General features: G+C 34.3%; 2 protein-coding genes across 3 annotated transcripts in view; both read left to right on the top strand.

Annotated features, from left to right (window-relative positions):
• Positions 1-137: 137 nt before the first annotated feature.
• Positions 138-22,582, top strand: part of LOC128664474 (uncharacterized) — a 41,746-nt gene continuing 19,301 nt past the window's right edge. Inside the window, exons 1-3 of the mRNA XM_053719299.1 lie at positions 138-278; positions 935-1,045; positions 2,772-2,821. Of these exons, the coding sequence (XP_053575274.1) occupies positions 138-278; positions 935-1,045; positions 2,772-2,821 (302 nt within the window). The remainder of the gene's footprint in view (positions 279-934; positions 1,046-2,771; positions 2,822-22,582) is intronic.
• LOC128663107 (mucosa-associated lymphoid tissue lymphoma translocation protein 1 homolog) overlaps positions 4,986-22,582 on the top strand; it is a 167,587-nt gene continuing 149,990 nt past the window's right edge. The window contains exon 1 of one of the 2 annotated variants that reach the window (XM_053717266.1): positions 4,986-5,136. The gene's annotated coding sequence lies outside the window, so the exon portion shown is untranslated. Of the gene's footprint in view, positions 5,137-17,852; positions 17,956-22,582 lie in introns of those variants that run through there. The other variant, XM_053717268.1, reaches the window with a different exon arrangement.

Raw genomic sequence — 22,582 nt, 5'->3', positions numbered from 1 at the left:
GTTGGAACTTTACATTTTTGGAGTGGCTGCATTTCTCTGAGGAACTTTTTTTTATATCTGTTATGTAACTTTTAAACCGTGCGAATAAACTGAAAAAATGTAACTCCTCTACTTTCTGTTGTGCAAGCTAATCCAAAATGCAAGATACATCTATCAAAAAGCAAGTAATATCACATATGTGTAAAAACGCACTGCTTCTGTCACAGAATGCAACAATATGCACGAACCAAGATGGCGATAACCAGTATAAAGATGTAGAGATTTACCAACTGGCTTTGGTAATGGACTAAAATAAGAAAACAACTTTAAAGAGAGCTGCTGCTACTGGAAGAAAAACAATAGCATGGTGCGTAGTAACCATACTACAGTAGTTATACCCAGCAGGTTAATGTCCCTTTAAGTGATGTGAAGGGACTTGTGTTTCCTATGTCTTGTATTGTTCTCTAACTTTTCTATAATACAAAATCTTTACACTTTCTACATTTTATGAAAGGTTCTTAAGAACTGTTGAGAACAGGCTGAACCCCCCACTGGTTCAATCTCATAGTTACCTTGGGTCGGTTGTGCAAAAAGTGAAATGCTCTAACAGATGTCTCTTGGGAGAAACTGTAATATATATATATCCCATACGCTAAGGCACTTCTAGTAATTGGCGGGTTGTGTGAATGCCACTCCTGATTGGCTCACTGGCTTTGTTCTGTCCAGGAGCTCCAAAACTCATGGATCCCATTTACAAGGGTGAAACACATAATTATCTAGGGTAATGCAAAAATTGTTAGAGCATGTTATTCTAGCATTGCAATGTTCTTTTAACCCACTGCACAAGAAAATACATAGCAATGTTATGACATATTCCCATAAATTGCAGTTAGAGAACTTAAAATAGACCTTGTGTTTCTAATACTAATTTAAAGCACTTTATTTTAAATAACAGATATCCTCTAACAAGTCTAAAACTGAATGCCAATATGACTGGGCTTCTGGCCATATACACCAGAAGAAACAGAGTACCCACTTGGTTACAAGCCGGCCAACATTTGTCAGGGTAGGGAGTATTCATCTCTAACAGAAAGGTATTTATAGATGAGTGAATCACTGATTTCCAAATACTTAAAAAAACTGTCCTCTGAAGCAGAGCACAGCAAGTCCATCTCCTGTGATAACTCCTATTTGGGAGGGGGGGGGGGGTTGACTGTTTGTAGAAGAGAATACATTTTTAAGACTTTTTTGAGACTTTAAGTGGAGTAATAGTTAAACAAAATTATTCAATTTGCTGTAGAGGAAGTGATTATGTGGAATGTAGTAAAGAAGTAATGAAGCTTTAAAGTTAAAGACACTAATGGAAAACGTATTTGGCAAAGAAGATGGTAACTGAAAATTGTGAAATTAAGGAAAAAGTGCACTTAGGGCCTGATATTCAAAACCTTGACACTCAGGCGAGATGATCTAAGACGTCTTGCCAGTACATTGAGGCCCTTAAAAAAAATTTAAAAACAGAAATGTTATCTTGAGAAATGTTTATGTTGCTATGTAGTGTTTTTTTTATAAAACAAAGACTCCTACATTATAATATAAGATCTAAACATAAACCCAAAGATTTTGTGTGATTTCTCTCCATGCTGGTAAGGTCACTTTTCACCCTCTATATTGTTTCAAAGTCATCACATAACACATTGTGAGAGTGCTGCTGTATGATGATAAAGTCTTACACGAGAAACACTGAGATGTCTATTTATTAAGAGGTGGATTGCAGATGAAATGAAACATTTCAATTTCCGCCATTAACTATGAATTATGCATTGTGGAGGGCTAACTTAGCTCTTCTTGCAGGAGATACTCACTGGGTTTGGCCCTTGATAATGATATTGTTAATTAAAGATTTCAAATCACCTACAATTCTTCTGCAATTCAACTTTTTGTGAATAGAGCCCTAAGTTTTCTGTCCACCACTTAGAAAATAATAATGGTGGAGTCTGGTGGATTCTAGATACAGTAAAAGCCCAAATAAAATGAAAAGTGTAGTCTACAACTTGCATATATTCATAAATAAAATAAATACAGACATTTAGGGGAAAATGCCATCTTGAATTTATTTAACAAACTCTCCAGTCCAATAATGAAGTAATCAATTTGTCAACTATAGGAAGTCAGTTAAGGCAAAATAGACCTCTATGGTTTTCTATGACCATTATACCTAATCTCATGTGTAATTACTACCACTGAAAAGGGAAGGTACCACAAGTCATCTACCAAATAATGAAAAAGTACAAAGCATCTGTCTGAAATTCATATATGATTACCAGAATATATGTATACATTTTATACAGATATCGTACATTTTGGAAATAGAATTTCAAGGAGATAAAAAAAAGTTCTGGGAGCTTAGGACGCCCAATAGAGTTGGCTTCAAGAGTATTGGCACTCTGAATTTTCTTACCCTGAGCTTGGCTACCTCAGAAGCTGTAGCAGGTCTTGAGTGCAGTTTTTGCTAGGTGTTCCTGGCATTCAGGTAATTGCAACAACCCTTAAAGGGATATGAAACAGTCTGTTTCATGTTTTTTTAAAAAAGCATTAAAGATTATACTTAATAGAAATCATTGCCATATGTATTATTAGTAATTTTTCCCTTCAGGAAGGCATACATTCATGTTATAAAACTTACAGAGTAACATGAGCTGGTTTCAGTGAATACTAGATAAACAGATAGTTAGTTTTGCTCATGCTCAAAAGAGGCAGAATGCAACTTAAGTCTGTTCTGTAACCTTTCTTAGGGCAGTGACTACACTGAGAATTTGCAAGAGCTTATTTTGCAAGAAAACAGGTAAGAAGTGTGCTGTTTTTTTACACAATATGTTTCTTTTTATGTTTACTTTGATTTAACATATTTGTTTTTACTGAAGGAGTACTGTTTTATATCCCTTTAAATAGACCTTGGCAGGCACAATGCCAGGCAGTGACAGAGGGCTGAGTGGTTTCCTTCCTAACATGGAGGCTAAGCTACTTGCCCCCAAAATAGGTTATGGGCTAGGGGACTCTGCTGCTTTCATCCAGATAAAGTGTGTCCATAATAAAGTTAAAAATGAAATCCCAAATATTTGTATTATGTAGTGTCTTTAATGTGTTTAAGCTTGAGTATTAAAGAGAAATTCCAGCCTAAATTAGAATCCACATTGATGCATTTCAATTTTGAATAGAAGAATTTTTGTAATATACATGTATAAGTGAAAATGCTTCTTATAAAAGCTATAGCTATTTCAAAACTGTATTTAAGTATGCACCGTGCACCAGCATTTTAAACACAGCACTTGTATCATCTGGTAATGACTCAATTTGTTAATTAATGACATGATACAAGCACCACTGGCGCTCTGAGCAACTGCATTGTTTAAAATGCTGGTGCACTGAGAGTATCTAGCTATGCCTCACATGCACATGCAGAGAAAAATATTAAAGGGACACTGAACCCAAATGTTTTCTTTCGTGATTCAGATAGAGCATGGCATTTTAAGCAACTTTCTAATTTACTCCTATTATCAAATTGTCTTCATTCTCTTGGTATCTTTATTTGAAATGCAAGAATGTAAGTTTAGATGCCGGCCCATTTTTGGTGAACAACCTGGGTTGTCCTTGCTGATTGGTGGATAAATTAATCCACCAATAAAAAGTGCTATCCAGAGTTCTGAACCAAAAAAAAACTTAGATGCCTTCTTTTTCAAATAAAGATAGCAAGAGAGCGAAGAAAAATTGATAATAGGAGTAAATTAAAAAGTTGCTTAAAATATCATACTCTATCTGAATCATGAAAGAAAAAAATTGGGTTTAGTGTCCCTTTAACACTAAAATTGTGGTAGACAGTACACTAACAACACTAGAAGTATTTATTTATTTATTGCTCTTGTCAGGGATCATAGACAGTTTGTGAAAATCTACTTTATTTACGTATGATGATTTTTGGAGCAAGTATTTTATGCTTTTTTTCATTATTAGTTTTAATTGGGATAAGGGTAGAAGCATTATTACTTTGTCAAAATGAGTAACAGTAGTGAAATCAAACATTTGTTAGGATAAAAATGTATATCATATTGTTTTGATTAAGTATTGAAGTATATATTAGACTTCTGCATTCGTTTTGTTACAAATGTGAACACATATATTCGCTTTGTTTTCATGAAATGAATGTCTAAAAGAAATTCGTCAGTAATTATGTTTCCTTTAAATTAGCTTTAATGGGTTAAAAACTTACCTCTAGTGCGCTGGAAAGCTGCGCTAATCCCGAGCCATTTTCACAGAGCCCTGAGCCGCGTTAATATGAGGCTTAGCGCAGCAGATCCCAGAGCCTGTGTTAAAGGAGTAGCGCCTTTAGTGCAAGTTCTGGTATTGGCCATGCTAAGGCGCAGCCGGGGGCTCTGTGAAGAAGGGTCGGGATTAGTGCGGCTCTCCAGCGCACTAGAGGTAAATATAAGGTTAAAGGTGAACTTTCAACAAAAACTAATGTAAATGGTCCCCGAACATTCAGTATTCGTTTTGTTTTAAACTAAATGAATGCTGAATAGTGCAGCAGATGAATATTCTGAAAAAAATTTTTCCTGAATATTTGTTAAAATAAATAAATAATAATAATAATAATAATAATATATAAATATATATATATATATCTTCTGTTCCTTATAGTAACTTTTAACATGTTTGCAAATTATAAATATTGGTCTGCTACAAACAAAACCAAACATGATTTGTAGTAAACTGTGGCTCAGCAGTGAAAATAATCATCTTCAACACACTGCAGATGTTAATACATAATAAATATGAGATAAAAACCATGCAGCAGAACTAGGCAATAGCAGTTCAGCAAAGAAGTGGTTAAGACTCAGGTGTTACGTGGAACATGTGAATTCACCATAGTTAGGGACTTCACGCAGAGTCACATCTTCCTGTTTGTTGCCTCTGGTTTCATTTTCACTGCTGCCTTCCTCTTTTTATTGGGCGGATCGGCAGCCTGTTAAAGTTGAGGTCCCAGCTGCAAGATACAGGAGTTTGCTTGCTTGTTTTACCAGTAATCATGAGCAGAGATCTCAACCTAAATCACAAGCAGTGTGTGCCTGGTCTCAGACCGCTGCTGACTGGATCAGTATCAGAGTGAGTACACATATTTTTTGTTAAAGGGAAAGTATACAATAGAATTGTTATTGTTTTAAAACATAGATAATCCCTTTATTACCCATTCCCCAGTTTTGCATAACCAACACAGTTATACTAATATCCTTTTTACCTCTGTGATTACCTTGTATCTAGGCATGACAGTCCCCTGATCACATGACTTTGTATTTATTATCATTGACTTGCATTTAGTATTGTGTTGTGCTAAATCTTAAATAACTCCCCGTGCCTGAACACAGTGTTACCTATATGGCCTTGCAGGAATTAACAGTCTCTTGTTATGAAAAGCAATCAAAAAGCATGTGATAAGAGGCAGCCTTCAAGGGCTTAGAAATTAGCATATGAACCTACCTAGGTTTAGTTTCAACAAAGAAAAGCCAAGAGAACAAAGCAAATTTGATGACAAAAGTAAATTGGAAAGTTGATTAAAATTACAATTCCTTTCTGAATAATGAAAGTTTAATTTTGACTAGACTGTCCCTTTAAGTAACAGTTATTTGAACAATGTTACAAATGAACAGGAATGAGAGTCACGTACATTTTAGGAAATTAGAATTATTACTCAAATCAGGGGTCTCAAAAGTTTATGCAGTTCTACACATTTCTTTTAAAGTGGTCCACTAAAAGGTATCACAGCCAGTTCTATAAAATTGTATGAGAGGGAACAGACTAAAGTTACCAATTGCAGGATTGACTATAAAATTAGTGGCATTACAAATGAGATCTGATATAAACTCTGTCAAACAGCTGTCATAAATTCAGAGAGATCAAGTGACTGTTGTATTTTGCTACACTCTTTGGAACCTCCTCTCCAAATCACACTATTATATATGTTTATTCTCACACTATAGGAGAATTAAAACCGTTAAAACCATCAACCTTTAATATAGAGAGAATTTTTGTAAAATATATAGTTTACACATACATATTTTTTTTTTTTAATAAAGTTATATAAATAGTTATATGGAAAAAAATGCAAAAGAGGTGTCAGTTATCCAGACAAGACAATCTTATTCAAGTACGATAAAAAACATTTCTCAACAATTTTTTTTTTAAATCAATGTATTACTTTAGCACTTATCTGTTTTGTATTTACTAGGAGTTTAGTATGTCAAGTAATACATATTTATGTTTTGATTTGATTTTATTATTTTTTTCTTCTTCACTGTGTTATATTATAAATTGTCTATATTAAGAATTTTGTATTTACCAGTTGTGTTTTTAGATTTTTTTTCTTAATATTTAAAAAAATATCGTCCAAGCAAGTACACTCAGATGTAATTTTAGAAATGATTATACTTTTTGTATTTTTGGTTCTGTTCTGAATCTTTCTAAGGGCCGATGATCTAAAGGCATCTGGGCTGGCAAGATTATTAAAGAATGCTCGCCAGTACTTCTATTTCCCTGGTGGAATGATCTAAAGCCACTTTTTATCCTGAACACTGGTGTCTCGCTAAGGGGCGTATACTGCATTTTCGTATGAGGAGGCGATGCATACATTACAAAAGTACACAATAAAAATCGTATTTTAAAAATATTACAAAGTTAAAGATTGAACCCTTCACACAAAAATATGCAGAATATTTTTACTTTTAAGATGCATCAAAAAACCGTAACAAAATTCTTCAGCAAAATTAGTATTTTATCAAAAATGTAAAATTTGTAAATTTATCGTACACTGGATGCGCAAAAAACCTGCCGAAATTCATACTTATAAGTACAAAATACAAAGTGTAATTGTTTTTTCCTAAAATGAGCTGAACATGGACGGTCCATGGGCATATATATGAAATTGGTTCTCTAATCCCAGCGTAATTCCGTAAAGATTTTCGCACTACAGATCTCACTGTTCTTTCTTGCAAATTAAAAGGTGGTGAGCTTTTTTCAAAACACTCAAAATACTTATAACTCTAATAGAAAACAAATGCATACGAAAATATAGGCGATTGTAAGATGCTATACACAGAAAGCAGCTTAATGTGATTTATATTGGCTGTAGGATTTACTTTTTAAAGTGCGCCCCCTGCTCACTGCTAACTTCGCTCTATTACTTTTAAAAGGAGACTCCCCGCCACTCACAGGGACTGCCCCTTTTTTAAGATAATTCCATCACGGGCCGGCAGCCCCTGTGTGGGTTGGCGAGAAAAAAATATGTCTTAGTTGGTGAAGTTTAGCTCATCTAGTCCTTAGTGTTAATACAATTAAACATTGGAAAACGGGAAAGAAAGCTGGATATTTAATTGTTAATGTTTATTTTTTTCTGTATTCATCATAAAGTTGAATGCAAGGGATAGAAAGTTCAAAATTAAAAAGTGCATAGGTGCATTTCAATTTTAAATAGAAGCATGTTTGCTATATACTTCCAATATCAAAAATGCTTCTAGCAAAATGTATTCCTGTTTTTCAGTGGCATATGTACATATGCCGTGAGGGCATGTGCACCAATATTTAACATTACACCTTCTCAGAGAGTCAGCAGTGGCTTATATGACACAAATTATGTCTTCACATGTACAATACACACCACCATCATCCTTCTGAGCTTGAATACTGGTGCACGGGCCAGTTTTAGACAACTTTCCAATTTACTTCTGTTATGTAATCTGCTTTATTCTCTTGGAACCCTTAGTTAAAAAAGCATACATAGGTAGGAGCAATGCACTACTGGGAGCTAGCTGCTGATTGGTGGTTGCACAGTTATGCCTCTTGTCATTGTCTAACACAATGTGCTCAGCTAATTCCCAGTTGTACATTGTTGCTTCTTCAAAAAAAGATACCAAGATAATGAAGAAAACTTTATATGAGAAATAAATTGGAAAGATGGTTAAAATTGTATGTTCTATCTGAATCACAAAAGAAACATTTTGGGTTTTCATGTTCTCTTATATTTATTAACTAATGTTTTATATCTTCTATCTGCAAACAAAAAAAATTATAACGATAAAAAGCTATATACATAAAACTACATGACTCATGTAAGACTGTTAAAATTTAATAAATTATTAAAATTACAAATTCTAGTTCAGGGCTAGAAATTTTCACTGGTCAGCTAGTGGTGAATGAGTAAGAAATGCTTTTTTTCCCCAATACTTAAAGGGACAGTCAACACCAGAATATTTGTTGTTTAAAAAGATAGATTACCCATCGCCTAGTTTTGCATAACCAACACAGTTATAATAATGCACATTTTACCTCTGTAATTACCTTGTATCTAAGCCTATGCAAACTGCCCCCTTATTTCAGTTCTTTTGACAGACTTGCATTTTAGCCAATCAGTGCTGACTCCTAGGTAACTTCACGTGCGTAAGCACAATTTTATCTATATGACACACATGAACTAGTGGTGAAAAACTGTCAAAATGCATTCAGGTTTGATGCTGCCTTCAAGGTCTAAGAAATTAGCATATGAGCCTACCTAGGTTTAGCTTTCAACTAAATACCAAGAGAACAAAGCAAAATTGGTGATAAAAGTAAATTGGAAAGTTTTTTAAAATTACATGCCCTATTTGAATCATGAAAGTGCATTTTGGAATTGACTGTCCCTTTAATATTTTTTCATTGCTTTTTTTTTTTTTTTTTTTGAGGTCACATTTTTCCTTTCCTTTTTCACCCCTAACCTACCTTTAAATGAACATATTGATAAAGATAACAATCTGAAAGCAGAATAGTATAGTAAATTAAGAAAGAACAATAAAATTGAGGGAGAGTACAGCATTTGTTATGACTATAAAACAGCTGTGCAAACACCAAAGAAGGTGGGCACGGAGGTAAAAGTCCAAAAATGTATTAAGCGTCTTGCCAAAACAGGATAAAGTGAACATGAAGGGTAGGCAGTGACGTGCACTCATAAGAGGCAGGTGAGGCAGTGCCTCCCCTGGCCAATCTATGTATTACAGCCTTTTTGTAAAAAATAAAAAAATAAATCTTTTTTTTTTTCAATATATTTTTTTTTTAATAAAAAGTTGACCCCCCCTAATCCCCCACCCCTCCACCAAATTAAGTACTTTATTATTTTATTTATGACTTGTGCAAAAAAATAGTAATACAATACATTCATATTGCGCAATAAAGTGGAGGCTAGCTATCCTTATATTGCGCAATATGAAATGTATTGACTGGGAAGTGTATGGGCCGCTGAGAGACTGCCATCAAGAGGAGAATAAGTGTTAATGCAGTGCTCTCAATGCGGCCCATTCTCCCACACCGGAGGCTTGACTCTGAAAGCCTCTGGAGCCTTGGCCACCTCTCAGCCAATCAGACCTCAGCAAGTCTGAGTCTCTGGGCGGGCTGAGTGCCAGACGGAAACTAAGGAATAGAGGCGCGTGTCAGCGTCTGTCATCACGTGCCCGGCGTCAGCTCAGAGACGGAGTCAGAGTCGGACATCAGTAAGAGAGAGCATTGAGCAGCTCAGCAGCAGTATTCTATAATACTTAAGTCTACTTAGACGACGACGGCCGCGGCATCTTATTTAGGTAGGTGGCGGATAATAAATAATATTATATTATCACTGACTCAGGTAGCCCCCCTTTGAAGTATTAGTATTGATATAATTCTCGATTCAGATTCAAAACATTTTACTCTTACTATTTTTTTAGTAACTGTTTTTGTCAGTGCTATACTGTGTGTTTTTCACACCAATTTATAGCACTGACAAAAACAGTTACTAAAAAAATAGTAAAAGTAAAACGTTCTGAATCTGAACGTGGGACCGGGTGGCTTGTTTGCTTTATGGACTGGTCTGGACTGGACTGTCACTGTCTTCAGTTGATTTTGTGTGAGTGGCCTCAGGGAAAGTGGACTCAGGACGGAGTCAAATAGTTACTAAAATTAGTAAGAGAGACTGAGTTCTGAATCACCCACGTGGGGGGACCGGGTGGCTTTATAGCTCCAGGCCAGCCAAGGAGGCTTACTATAGTCAGGCTTGTTGCGACGTTGCGTAGTAAACTAAAATTAAAATATTAAGGCTGCTTGAAAAACATAAACACTTGACTGTTCACTTGATTTTTTTGTGTGTGGCCTGGCCTCAGGACAGGAGTGAGTGAAGCCTGTAAAGCGCGGGAACACCGAAAGTATGTATGTATATTGTATAATATATTGTATAATATATAAAGAGCATGCAATTTTAACTAACTTTCCAATTTACATCTAATATCTGGTTTTCTTCATTCTTTTGATATCCTTTGTTGGAAATCATATCTAAATATGCTCAGTAGTTACTGAGCATATTTAGATATGATTTTCAACAAAGGATATCAAAACAATGAAGGCGTATCCGATTCCGAGCCACTGCCTCACCAGCCTCTGAAGTCACTGCACATCACTGAGGGTAGGAGACACGGCCTTATGCGTTTCACTTCGCATTGTATAAAACAGTTGTGCACATATCTTATATATACATATGGTGTCTGGTGAACTGAAATGATAGGGGGATTTTACATAAATAGGTTGTCCTGTGTACATCACCAGTTTAGAGTTCCTTTCCTGGCTTTATTAGAGATACATAAGGTATACTTACCCGGACTTACAGTGAGTGCACTATCAGGGACGGCTCAAGATTAGACATGTGCGTTTCGTTTCATTCCGAATCAAAATTCGTACGAAGTTAGGGAAGAGATGCACTTGCCCCACTTTAAAGGTAACCCCCTGAATGGTTCTGTGTCTTTGTGCATGATGAGGTTTTGCTGCTGGGAACCTTAGACTTCCTATTATGGAGACAGAAAACAGGAATAGTTTTATCAAGTGCTGCCTGGGCCACATGGTTGTGCCGGCCCTGTGAACTATTGCACAAGACCAGATAAAATGAACTAAGCAGTCTCGTCAGTACAGCACAATTCCTCAAAGAATTGTAGAAATGCTAATTTTTACCTGGGAGCTGTTTATCTCACTATGGGGTCTGGGTGTGAAGGACTATTTTACAATATAAGATTTTTCATGATTTCTCTCCTTTGCTAGCAAGTTTTTTGATCATCAAGGCCCCAATGGTACAAAATACATTTGGTAACAGAAGTAAATTGGATAAAAAAAAAAAAAAGTTTTATCTGAATCATGAAAGTACATTTTTGACTTCCATGTCCCTTTAAAAGGATTAACTAAAACAATTTTTAGATGTAAAGCAGATATAATACATAGAGTACTCTGTATTAAAGGAACATTCTAATGTAAAAGTTACACATGTTAATTTGTCAAAACAAAAATCTTGTGCATTACTAACCCTTTTGCCGGGACCAATGTTCCCTCTAATTTTCATCTCTGCGGATCTGCTACTGCTCATGACCTGTTGACTGGGCAGCACACACACACACACACATATATATATATATATATAGGTATAGTGAGTTTTTGGTAACTGGGTTATTAATGACTGTATGACATTTGACAAAGGTGTTTGTTAAACACCGAAACGTTATGTCGTTTTTATTTTTGGAGACTTATTAAAAGTTATTTTTTATGGAAACAGTGAGTGCCTTTTTTTGCTGGGACAATACATGTGTTGTTAAAAGTGCTGAAAGGGCTGCTGAACTAATTTGTATGATATGCTTATCCTTTCTGGGAGGATTATATATATATATATATATATATATATATATATATATATATATATATATATATATATATATATATATATATCTGAAGTAATAATTATTACTAAAGTGAATAATTAAATCCAGAGTGAATAAAAATCACTGATTTTTTTTTAATTTTTTTTTTAATTTAAATCTGATTTTTTTTTAATAAAATGATTTTTGAGAAAAAAAATTCTATCTAAAGATAGTTTTTATTTAAGATACGTTGGGGCATATCTATCAAGCTCCGGATAGAGCTTGAGGCCCCGTGTTTCTGGCGAGCCTTCAGGCTCGCCAGAAACACCAGTTATGAAGCAGCAGTCTAAAGACCGCTGCTCCATAACCTGTCCGCCTGCTCTGAGCAGGCGGACAGACATCGCTGCAATTCAACCCGATCGAGTACGATCGGGTTGATTGACACCCCCCTGCTGGTGGCCGATTGGCCGTGATTCTGCAGGGGGGCGGCGTTGCACCAGCAGCTCTTGGGAGCTGCTGGTGCAATGCTGAATACGGAGAGCGTATTGCTCTCCGTATTCAGCGAGGTCTGGCGGACCTGATCCGCACTGTCGGATCAGGTCCGACAGACTTTGATAAATAGAGGCTATTATAATCTAAAGGTTATTCATCCTGAAATATAGATAACTTTTGATTTATTTAGCAAGATGCTGTATATTAATGGCTGTAATGTTTAATTTTTTGGTAAATGAATTCCACCTTTACAATTTCATTCTCTCTCAGAGGTTTTCTATTAGATTATTTTAGATTTTTTTTCTATCATGACGGTAATATCTCATACTGTATATTGGTTTTGTAGTTTTCAAAACTGTGAATTTGTATCTGCAGAAATAACATGCCCCTTCTTCACAGCAAAAATGTTATAAAATAAATATACAGAGTTGATTAATAGACCTTAAAGGGCCATAATAATGAAAGAAAACTTTTAGGTTGCAGATAGAAAATCCAATTTTCAGATTTCAGATTAAATTATGTTATCAAATTTGCTTCATTCTTTTTGTATCCTTTGTTGAAAGAGCAATGCTTTACTGGTGCCTAGCTGAACACATTGGGTGAGACAGTGAAAGGCAGCTAACTTACAGCCTACCTATGTATGCTTTTCAACAATGGATACCAAGAGAACAAAGCAAATTAGATAAGAGAAGTAAATTGGAAAATGTTAGTAATTAGATATTTTCCGGTTCTTTTTATCTGTAGAAGTCTTGCTGGATAGAAAGGTGTGTCCTGGGGCTGGCTGTGGGTATGGTTAGGAAGTTTTACTTACACCTCAGCCCAGAATGGCGATTCATAAAGATTTTGTTGCCCCTTTGCATATTATTTTAGAGTGATCTGTTTTATAAACAGAGGTTTAGAAGGTGGTTTCTGTGATACACTTACATTTCACACTATGCAGTGATCCTTTAAGAGATAGATGTGGCTCCATAGATTATAATGGTGCTTATTTTGCAATTTGTGACTGTGAAGAGAAATGCATACAAATCCCTGCAATCTTTGAGTTATTTCTTCAAGACATTAGTTTCATAAATATGTTATATTGAAGCTAGGCTATTGTTTACTTAATTTAGCAGTTGGTCTGTATAGGGATAAACTGCACGAGGACACTTTTACATAGTCTTTTTTAACGTCATACATTTTCATACCTACCAGCATTTCAAGAAAATAGTAAAGGAGATACTAATTTGTTTGAATTTGTCACTATTCTTTAAAAAAATCCTGAAACGTCATCCCTTGACATTTTCTGAAATGTAACCCTTTAACGACTGTGACATACCCTGTACATCGCTCGTTGTTAAGGGTTTTACAGCTCATAGTAGCGCGAGTCTCGACGTGGACAACAAGAACCCGCTGTGCCAGGGTGCTCTTAAAACTTTCTGTTGGTTGTCATCATAGAATAGTGCAGTTGCGCTATCAAAATCCCAATTCAAAGACCAGCGAGGGGTTAAAAATATGTGTATGTTTAACACATTCTCAGTCTCCATAACGACAGAGCCGACCCACTGTTGCTCTTTCTTTCTTATGGAAACTAAAGTTGACGTTTCTGTTAGCAGCAGTGATATACACAGTATGCTGTTACTCTGTGTCCCAATAATCAGAGCTGGGGTTTTCTTTTGTTTAATTATAATATACTTTATTTGTCAGTGATACTGCAAATAAAGTTCAAGTTAAAATATGTCTTTTTGGTGATGTATAGGTATTAAAGGGATATAACACGTAATAGTAAAATGTTCCAATTTGTTATAGCATTATATTATTAATTAAATCTTCATTGTTATGGTAAATATATTTGCGGTAACAAATTAGTGTATTTTATTATTATACTGTTATTCTCCTTTTAAGAAGTTATTTTTTATGTAACTTTACTAAGAGTAAAATGATGCCTGAAATTTGAAATATCAATGGTATTTGATAAAGAATAACCAGATAAAGAAATGTTAAAGGGACATTAAACCCCCAAACAATATTTCATGATTCAGACAGAGAATACAATTTTAAATAACATTCCAATTTACTTCTATTATCAAATTTGCTTCATTCTTTAGATATCCTTTGTTAAATAAATAGCAATGCGCATGGGTGAGCCAATCACATGAGGAAAATATGTGCAGCCACCAATCAGAAGCTACTGAGCCTATCAAGATATGCTTTTCAGCACAGAATATCCAGAAAATGAAGCAAATTAGATAATAGGAGTAAATTAGAAAGTTGTTTAAAATTGCATTCGCTATCTGACTAATGAAAGAAAAAAAATGGGTTTATTGTCCCTTTAAAGTAGTTTCAATTGATTTTAAAGTTTTGAAGCCATGCAGCAAGAACACTTACAGGACCTAGTTATTTCTTCAACAAAGAATAGCATGGGAACTAAGCAAATTTGATCATAGAAGTAAATTGAAAGCTTTTTTTAAATTGTGCCCTCTGTCTGAATCACAAAATAATTTTTTGGGTTTTATATCCCTTTAATGTAGGTACTTGCATGATTGGTAGGTACCGTTACATTAATAATTATTCTGCTATATCACAAGTTTCATTTGGGTGGTCCATGAGAGGCCACTATTTCCTGTTGCTATATTTCTGGGAACAACTAAGTACTACTTAGAGGTTTGTTTTATTTTGTTTATTACTGGTTCTATCTGTAGTGAAATATTTGTACAACAATAATTACTCATAACTTGAATTTTATTTTCATGTATACAATTGAATTGGGATGTAACATACATGTGTTTAACCACAATAAAAAATAGACCACAGACTAAAACAGAAAGGAATGCAGATATGACCTTAAAGGGACACTGAAAAAAAATATATTTTGTGATTTAGATAGAGCATGCAATTTTAACCAACTTTCTAATTTACTCCTATTATCAAATGTTCTTCAATATCTTGGTATCTTTATTTGAAAAGCAAGAATGTAAGTTTAGATGCCGGCCAATTTTTGGTGAACAACCTGGGTTGTTCTTGCTGATTGGTGGATAAATTCACCCACCAATAAAGAAGTGCTGTCCAGGGTACTGAACAAAAAATAGCTTCAATGCCTTTTTTTCAAATAAAGATAGCAAGAGAACGATTTTGCTTTCAAGCTTCCCCCCCTCCCCCCCCTCCCCCCCTCCCCCCCCCCCCTTTTACCTTTAATCAGAATAATCCTATATTTCATTATAATTCCATTAATCTATTACCACACTTCATGTATGAAAACACCATGAAGTATCTAACAGATAAGACAAAAAATGCCTGTATCTATTAGGACCCATTAGTCTAAAGATTTTGAGATTTTCTAAGAAGTAATTGTCAGTACTGTGAAATCATTCAAAGGATTTTAGAAAGGAATATTTATACCTTGACAGTTGTCTTGCTATGCAGGCTTCTGGGTGTGTGGAGACATTCATTCCAATAATCTGCTCAGTAACCCCCCCCCCCCCCCCCAAAAAAAAAGAAAAGTTAGTGATTCCTCTCAATGCCGGCAAGTTTTTTTTTTATCATTAAAGGGATATGAAAGGCAACATTTTTATTTTATCATTCTCCAGGTAAATATATATTAAAAAATTGGACCAATAGCTTGTGCTATCCATTATGAGTAGTTTCATTCATTTCAAATTTGGCAGATTTCCAAACCCACCGTGATGCTAATTTGCATTAGCAAATCATAGAGGATTCTCTTCTACACACAATACCCACGCATGCGCACTTAGTTGAAGAGCTATGTGGCCTACATCATAATTTTTAAAAATTGTAAGTAGGATTTGTTTAGTAAATGAAAATTGTCTAATGTGCATGTTTATTTTATATGCCTTGGTGGAAAGATTGTATGATCCTTTAAGCGCTCAATCATAAAGGGACAGTCTACTTGATTTTTTTGTATTGCTTAAAAAGATAGATAATGCCTTTGCTACTCATTCCCCAGCTTTGCATAACCATCATTGATATAGTAATTTACTTTATAACCTCTAAGTTTCCCTGTTTCTAAGCCCCAGCAAGCTGCCCCTTAACTAGTTCATGTGTTCTATATAGTTAACATTCTGCTCACTCCCGTGTACTGGAGAATGATAAAGCTTATACAAGAACCAGCACTAATTGCCTAAAATACAAGAGTGTAAAAAGAACTGAAATAAAGGGGCCGTCTGCAGAGGCATAGCTACAGTTAATCATAGAGGTAAAAAGTGTATTATTATAACAGTGTTCTTTATGCAAAACTGGGGAATGGGTAATAAAGGGTTTGTTATCTTTTTAAACAATAAAAATTTTCAAGTAGACTGTCCCTTTAAAGGGACACTGAACCCAATTTTTTTCTTTCGTGATTCAGATAGAGCATGAAATTTTAAGCAACTTTCTAATTTACTCCTATTATCAAATGTTCATTCTCTTGATATCTTTATTTGAAATGCAAGAATGTAAGTTTAGATGCCGGCCCATTTTTGGTGAACAACTTGGGTTGTCCTTGCTGATTGGTGGACTAATTCATCCACCAATAAAAAAAGTGCTGTCCAGAATACTGAACCAAAAAAAAGCTTAGATGCCTTCTTTTTCAAATAAAGATAGCAAGAGAATGAAGAAAAATTGATTTAGAGGAGTAAATTAGAAAGTTGCTTAAAATTGCATGCTCTATTTGAATCACAAAAGAAAAACATTTGGTTTCAGTGTCCCTTTAACTCTTCACTCTTTCAATCCACTTTTTAATCTTTGGATATAATTATATTTGGTCAGTTTGCCCACCCTCACATAAAAAGCTTTTCCATATACCCCGGCTGAGATATTTAAAGGGCCAGTAAGCACCTTTTAATTGCAAGACCTATCTGTTATGTAGCTATAGAATGACATATCACTCAGGTTTAAACATTTTGAAAACAAATTAACATCCTTTTTATTGCACTTTTCAATAGCCAGACTCCACCATTTTCCTTATTGTCAGGATCAAATCTGATCTTTAGTCCACAGACAACAAGGTTAATCACTGTCATAATCCTGAGCAACTCCCTTTAACCACCAGAGGGGCAAAACCCAGCAGAAATTTAGCAACCCCTGAAGCAGAGTGGCACAGGGGACTCCCACAGATCCTCATACCCCAACCAGACTGTTATAATGTTGTGCAGGAAAAAGTTACAAATGGCAATTTTATGCTCTTACTTTTTCCAGCTTGACAGTGTGACAACAACAGTGTCTCACCAATATTTGTGAGCCCACATAGTAAATACATGCTGGCTCTTATATGTAGAGGATGATTTATTAGTGTGGTTTACACCTAATCACATTTTCTCCGTGCTTTACATGCACTGCTCTACCTTATTCTTATGTTTCGCTTGCTTACTCCTTATTTTATGCCCCAATGAACAGGTTTTGCTGAGTTTTACCGTAAGGTGTTGCAATTCATCCTTGAAAAGTTTATGACACAAATAATGTATAGATTTGTATTATTTGACATGTATTTCTTATAGTAGTGCTAAAATACTTTCTGAGATATTATTCAAAACTGAATCCACATATTGAATAGAAAAAAACAATAAAAAGTAAAACAGCATACAAGAACAAGTACTATCATCTAAAGCAGGTGTGTAGCAGGTTCAGAAGTAATCTGAGAAAGCCTTTTATTTTATTCACAGCTGGTGTCACCTCCAAGCAGCAATGAAAGGGACAAATATAGTCAAAGAGACATAAAATGAATTCCCCTTAAAATGAATTCCCCTATTAACTGCGATCAAAACAGCATCACCTTGTACAGCCAGGGTTTTATGTAAGTCATCCCTTATACAGTGTGGAATGACAATTAATATGTGTGAACTGAAACTCTTTGGTTATAATACAATAGTGAAACACTTCTATGTGATATTAATATCCAGTACACAAAAACCTTGTTTCTATGTGTATTTATGTATGCATTTGTGTATGTGTATTTATGTATGTGTGAACTGTGTATGTATGTATTTGTGTGTATGCATATATGTATATTATGTGTATGTATGTTTGTTTATGTGTGTGTTTGTATGTATCTATGTGTATTTATGTTTGTATGTGTGTGTATGTATGCATGTGTGTATTTATGTATGTGTGAACTGTGTATGTATGAATTTGTGTGTATGTATATATGTATATTATGTGTATGTATGTTTGTTTATGTGTGTGTATGTATGTATGTATCTATGTGTATTTATGTATGTATGCATGTGTGTATGTGTATTTATGCATGTGTGAACTGTGTATGTATGTATTTGTGTGTATGTATGTATTTGTTTGCATGAATATTATGTGTATGTATGTATGTATGTATGTATTTGTGTGTATGTATGTATTTGTGTGTATGTATGTATCTATGTGTATTTATGTATGCATGTGTATGTATGTGTGTATTTATGTATGCATATGTGTATGTATGCATATGTGTGTGTATGCATATGTGTGTGTATGTATGTATCTATGTGTATTTATGTATGTATGCATGTGTATGTATGTGTGTATGTATGTATGCATGTGTATGTATGCATATGTGTGTGTGTGTGTGTATGTATGTATCTATGTGTATTTATGTATGTATGTATGCATGTGTATGTATGTGTGTATTTATGTATGTATGCATGTGTATGTATGCATATGTGTTTGTGTGTGTATGTATGTATGTATCTATGTGTATTTATGTATGTATGCATGTGTATGTATGTGTGTATTTATGTATGCATGCATGTGTATGTATGCATATGTGTGTGTGTATGTATGTATGTATGCATGTGTATGTATGTGTGTATTTATGTATGTATGCATGTGTATGTATGTGTGTATTTATGTATGTATGCATGTGTATGTATGCATATATGTGTGTGTGTGTATGTATGTATGCATGTGTATGTATGTGTGTATTTATGTATGTATTTGTGTGTATATATGTATGCATGTGTGTGTGTGTATATATGTATGTATGTGTGTATTTATGTATGTATTTGTGTGTATATATGTATGCATGTGTGTGTGTGTATATATGTATCTATGTGTATATATGTATGTGTGTATTTATGTATGTATTTGTGTGTATATATGTATGCATGTGTGTGTGTATATATGTATCTATGTGTATATATGTATGTATGTGTGTATTTATGTATGTATTTGTGTGTATATATGTATGCATGTGTGTGTGTATATATGTATCTATGTGTATGTATGTATGTGTGTATATATGTATGCATGTGTGTGTATATATGTATCTATGTGTATATATGTATGTATGTGTGTATTTATGTATGTATTTGTGTGTATATATGTATGCATGTGTGTGTGTGTGTATATATGTATCTATGTGTATATATGTATGTATGTGTGTATTTATGTATGTATTTGTGTGTATATATGTATGCATGTGTGTGTATATATGTATCTATGTGTATATATGTATGTATGTGTGTATTTATGTATGTATTTGTGTGTATATATGTATGCATGTGTGTGTGTGTATGTATGTGTGTATTTATGTATGTATTTGTGTGTATATATGTATGCATGTGTGTGTGTGTATATATGTATCTGTGTATATATGTATGTATGTGTGTATTTATGTATGTATTTGTGTGTATATATGTATGCATGTGTGTGTGTGTATATATGTATCTATGTGTATATATGTATGTATGTGTGTATTTATGTATGTATTTGTGTGTATATATGTATGCATGTGTGTGTGTATATATGTATCTATGTGTATGTATGTATGTGTGTATATATGTATGCATGTGTGTGTTTATATGTATCTATGTGTATTTATATATGTATGCGTGTGTGTATGTATCTATGTGTATGTATGTATGCATGTGTGTGTGTGTATCTATGTGTATGTATGTATGTATGCATGTGTGTGTGTGTATCTATGTGTATGTATGTATGTATGCATGTGTGTGTGTGTATATATGTATCTATGTGTATTTATATATGTATGCGTGTGTGTGTATGTATCTATGTGTATGTATGTATGCATGTGTGTGTGTGTGTATGTATTTGTGTGTATATATGTATGCATGTGTGTGTGTATATATGTATCTATGTGTATATATGTATGTATGTGTGTATTTTTGTATGTATTTGTGTGTATGTATGTATGCATGTGTGTGTTTATATGTATCTATGTGTATTTATATATGTATGCGTGTGTGTGTATGTATCTATGTGTATGTATGTATGCATGTGTGTGTGTGTATCTATGTGTATGTATGTATGTATGCATGTGTGTGTGTGTGTATGTATGTGGTCTCTTATACTTAGAGGGACAGTAAATTCAAAATACAACTTTCATGATTCAGATATAAGGGCCCATTTCCCCTGTTTCCGCGCAAGACTTCAGGCTCACTGGAAACAGAAGTTATGAAGCAGAGATCTAAAGACCGCTGCTCCATAACTTGTCTGCCTGCTCTGAGGCCGCAGACAGAAATCAACCCGATCACATACAATTGGGTTAATTGACACCCCCTGCTAGTGGCTGATTGGGCGTAAATCTGCAGGGGGCGCATTGCACCAGCAGTTCACAAGAACTGCTGGTGCAATAATAAATGCCAACAGCGTATACTGTCGGCATTTATCAATGTGCAGCGGACATGATACTATACAACGTATCATGTCCACTCGCACTATGATAAATCTACCCCATAGAGTACAATTTTAAACAACTTTACTTCTATTATTAATTGGGCTTAGTTGTATTCTTTGTTAAAGAGTAATCCTATGTAGGCTGATAGGAGCTTTGGAGAGTACACGTCTTTACCATTTTACGGTAGCAAGTATGAATAATAGTGCTATAAACATTGTTGCAAACCCTGCTACCCCATGGCTAAAGACATGTGAATGCTTCTGAGCTCATCCTAGGATTACTATTTAACAAAGGATACCAAGGGAACTAAATTCAATAATATTAGTAAATTGGAAAGTTGTTTAAATGCCATGTTCTATCTAACCCAGTTTTAACTTTACTTTCACCTTAAAGGACCACTAAACACGGTAGAATCACATAATTAATAAATGCATAATACAAAGATGATGCAAAAGCACTTAGTTTGAATTTCAAATGAGAAGTAGATTTTTTATTACAAATTTCAAAGTTAGCTACATTTTCCTTCCTAATGCGTCATATGACAGCAATCAGCCAATCACAAAAAGTATGTACGTAAGGTCTGTGAATTCTTGCACATGCTCAGTAGGATCTGGTGCCTCAGAAGGTGTGCATATAAAAAGACTGAACAAATTTAGATAATGGAAGTGCATTGGAAAGTTGTTTAAAATTGTGTGCTCTGTCTGAGTCATGAAAGTTAAAAAGGCTGTCTACTTGTTTTTTTTATTGTTTAAAAAGATAGATAATGCCTTTATTACTCATTCTTTTAATCCTGTGTTGTGGAGCCAATACAGGATTTTGTATGCTCCTATACCAGATTGGATTCTATTGCTGTTTACTACCTATTCTTCAGCATTGAACAACCAACATTGTTATAGTAATATACTATATAACCTCTAAATCTCTGCCTGTTTCTAAGCCACCGCAGGCCTCCTCTTATTTCAGTGCATCTTATCAGCTTTTTACAGCCAGACAGTGCTAGTGTGCCATATAGATAACATTGTGCTCACTCCCGTGGAGTTATGGAGGAACCAGCACTAATTGGCTAAAATGCAACTTTGTAAAAAGCCCTGAGATAAGGGGCAGAGGCTTAGATACTAGGTAATCACAGAGGTATACAGTATATTAACATAACAGTGTTGGTTATGCAAAACTGGGGAATGGTAAAAAAGGGATTATCTATCTTTGTAAAAAAAAAAATATATATATTAGACTGTCCCTTTAACTTTTTATTGTAATGTCTATTTACCTTGCAGTGCTGCTAGTGCTAAAATGGCATGTGCTAACAAATTACTGTATTACTACTGCACTATAATGACACTTAATTCTGACTTTAAAGACCCTTCTTAATTTCAATATTTATTGTGCCTCTTTTTATTGTAATTTAACTTCTCAATGGTGTCTGTACCAATTCCAGTGATAATAGGAAGTGTGCTGAATGTAACCTGACTGTATTCTACACAATCGCACAATGATCACTTGTTTAGTGCTAACTTATTTATAACAACACATCCTTTTACTAAGCAGATACAATGGGTTATTTAAAAGGTTATATGTCTGTTTGACTGCCAAAACAATTCACACTTTGTTAAGAAAATAATAGGTTAAATGCTTTTAATAAATTTATTTTCTATACAGATCCTTTGCAGTACAATTTTCAATTGCTTATACTTTATTCATCTCTCTCTCTCTCTCTCTCTACACATATATATATATATATATATATGTGTATGTATTTGTATGTGTTTATATATATATATATATATATATATATATA

The sequence above is a fragment of the Bombina bombina genome, chromosome 6 (genome assembly GCF_027579735.1).
Source record: "Bombina bombina isolate aBomBom1 chromosome 6, aBomBom1.pri, whole genome shotgun sequence".
NCBI lineage: Eukaryota > Metazoa > Chordata > Amphibia > Anura > Bombinatoridae > Bombina > Bombina bombina.
This window is presented reverse-complemented; position numbering and strand designations above follow the sequence as displayed.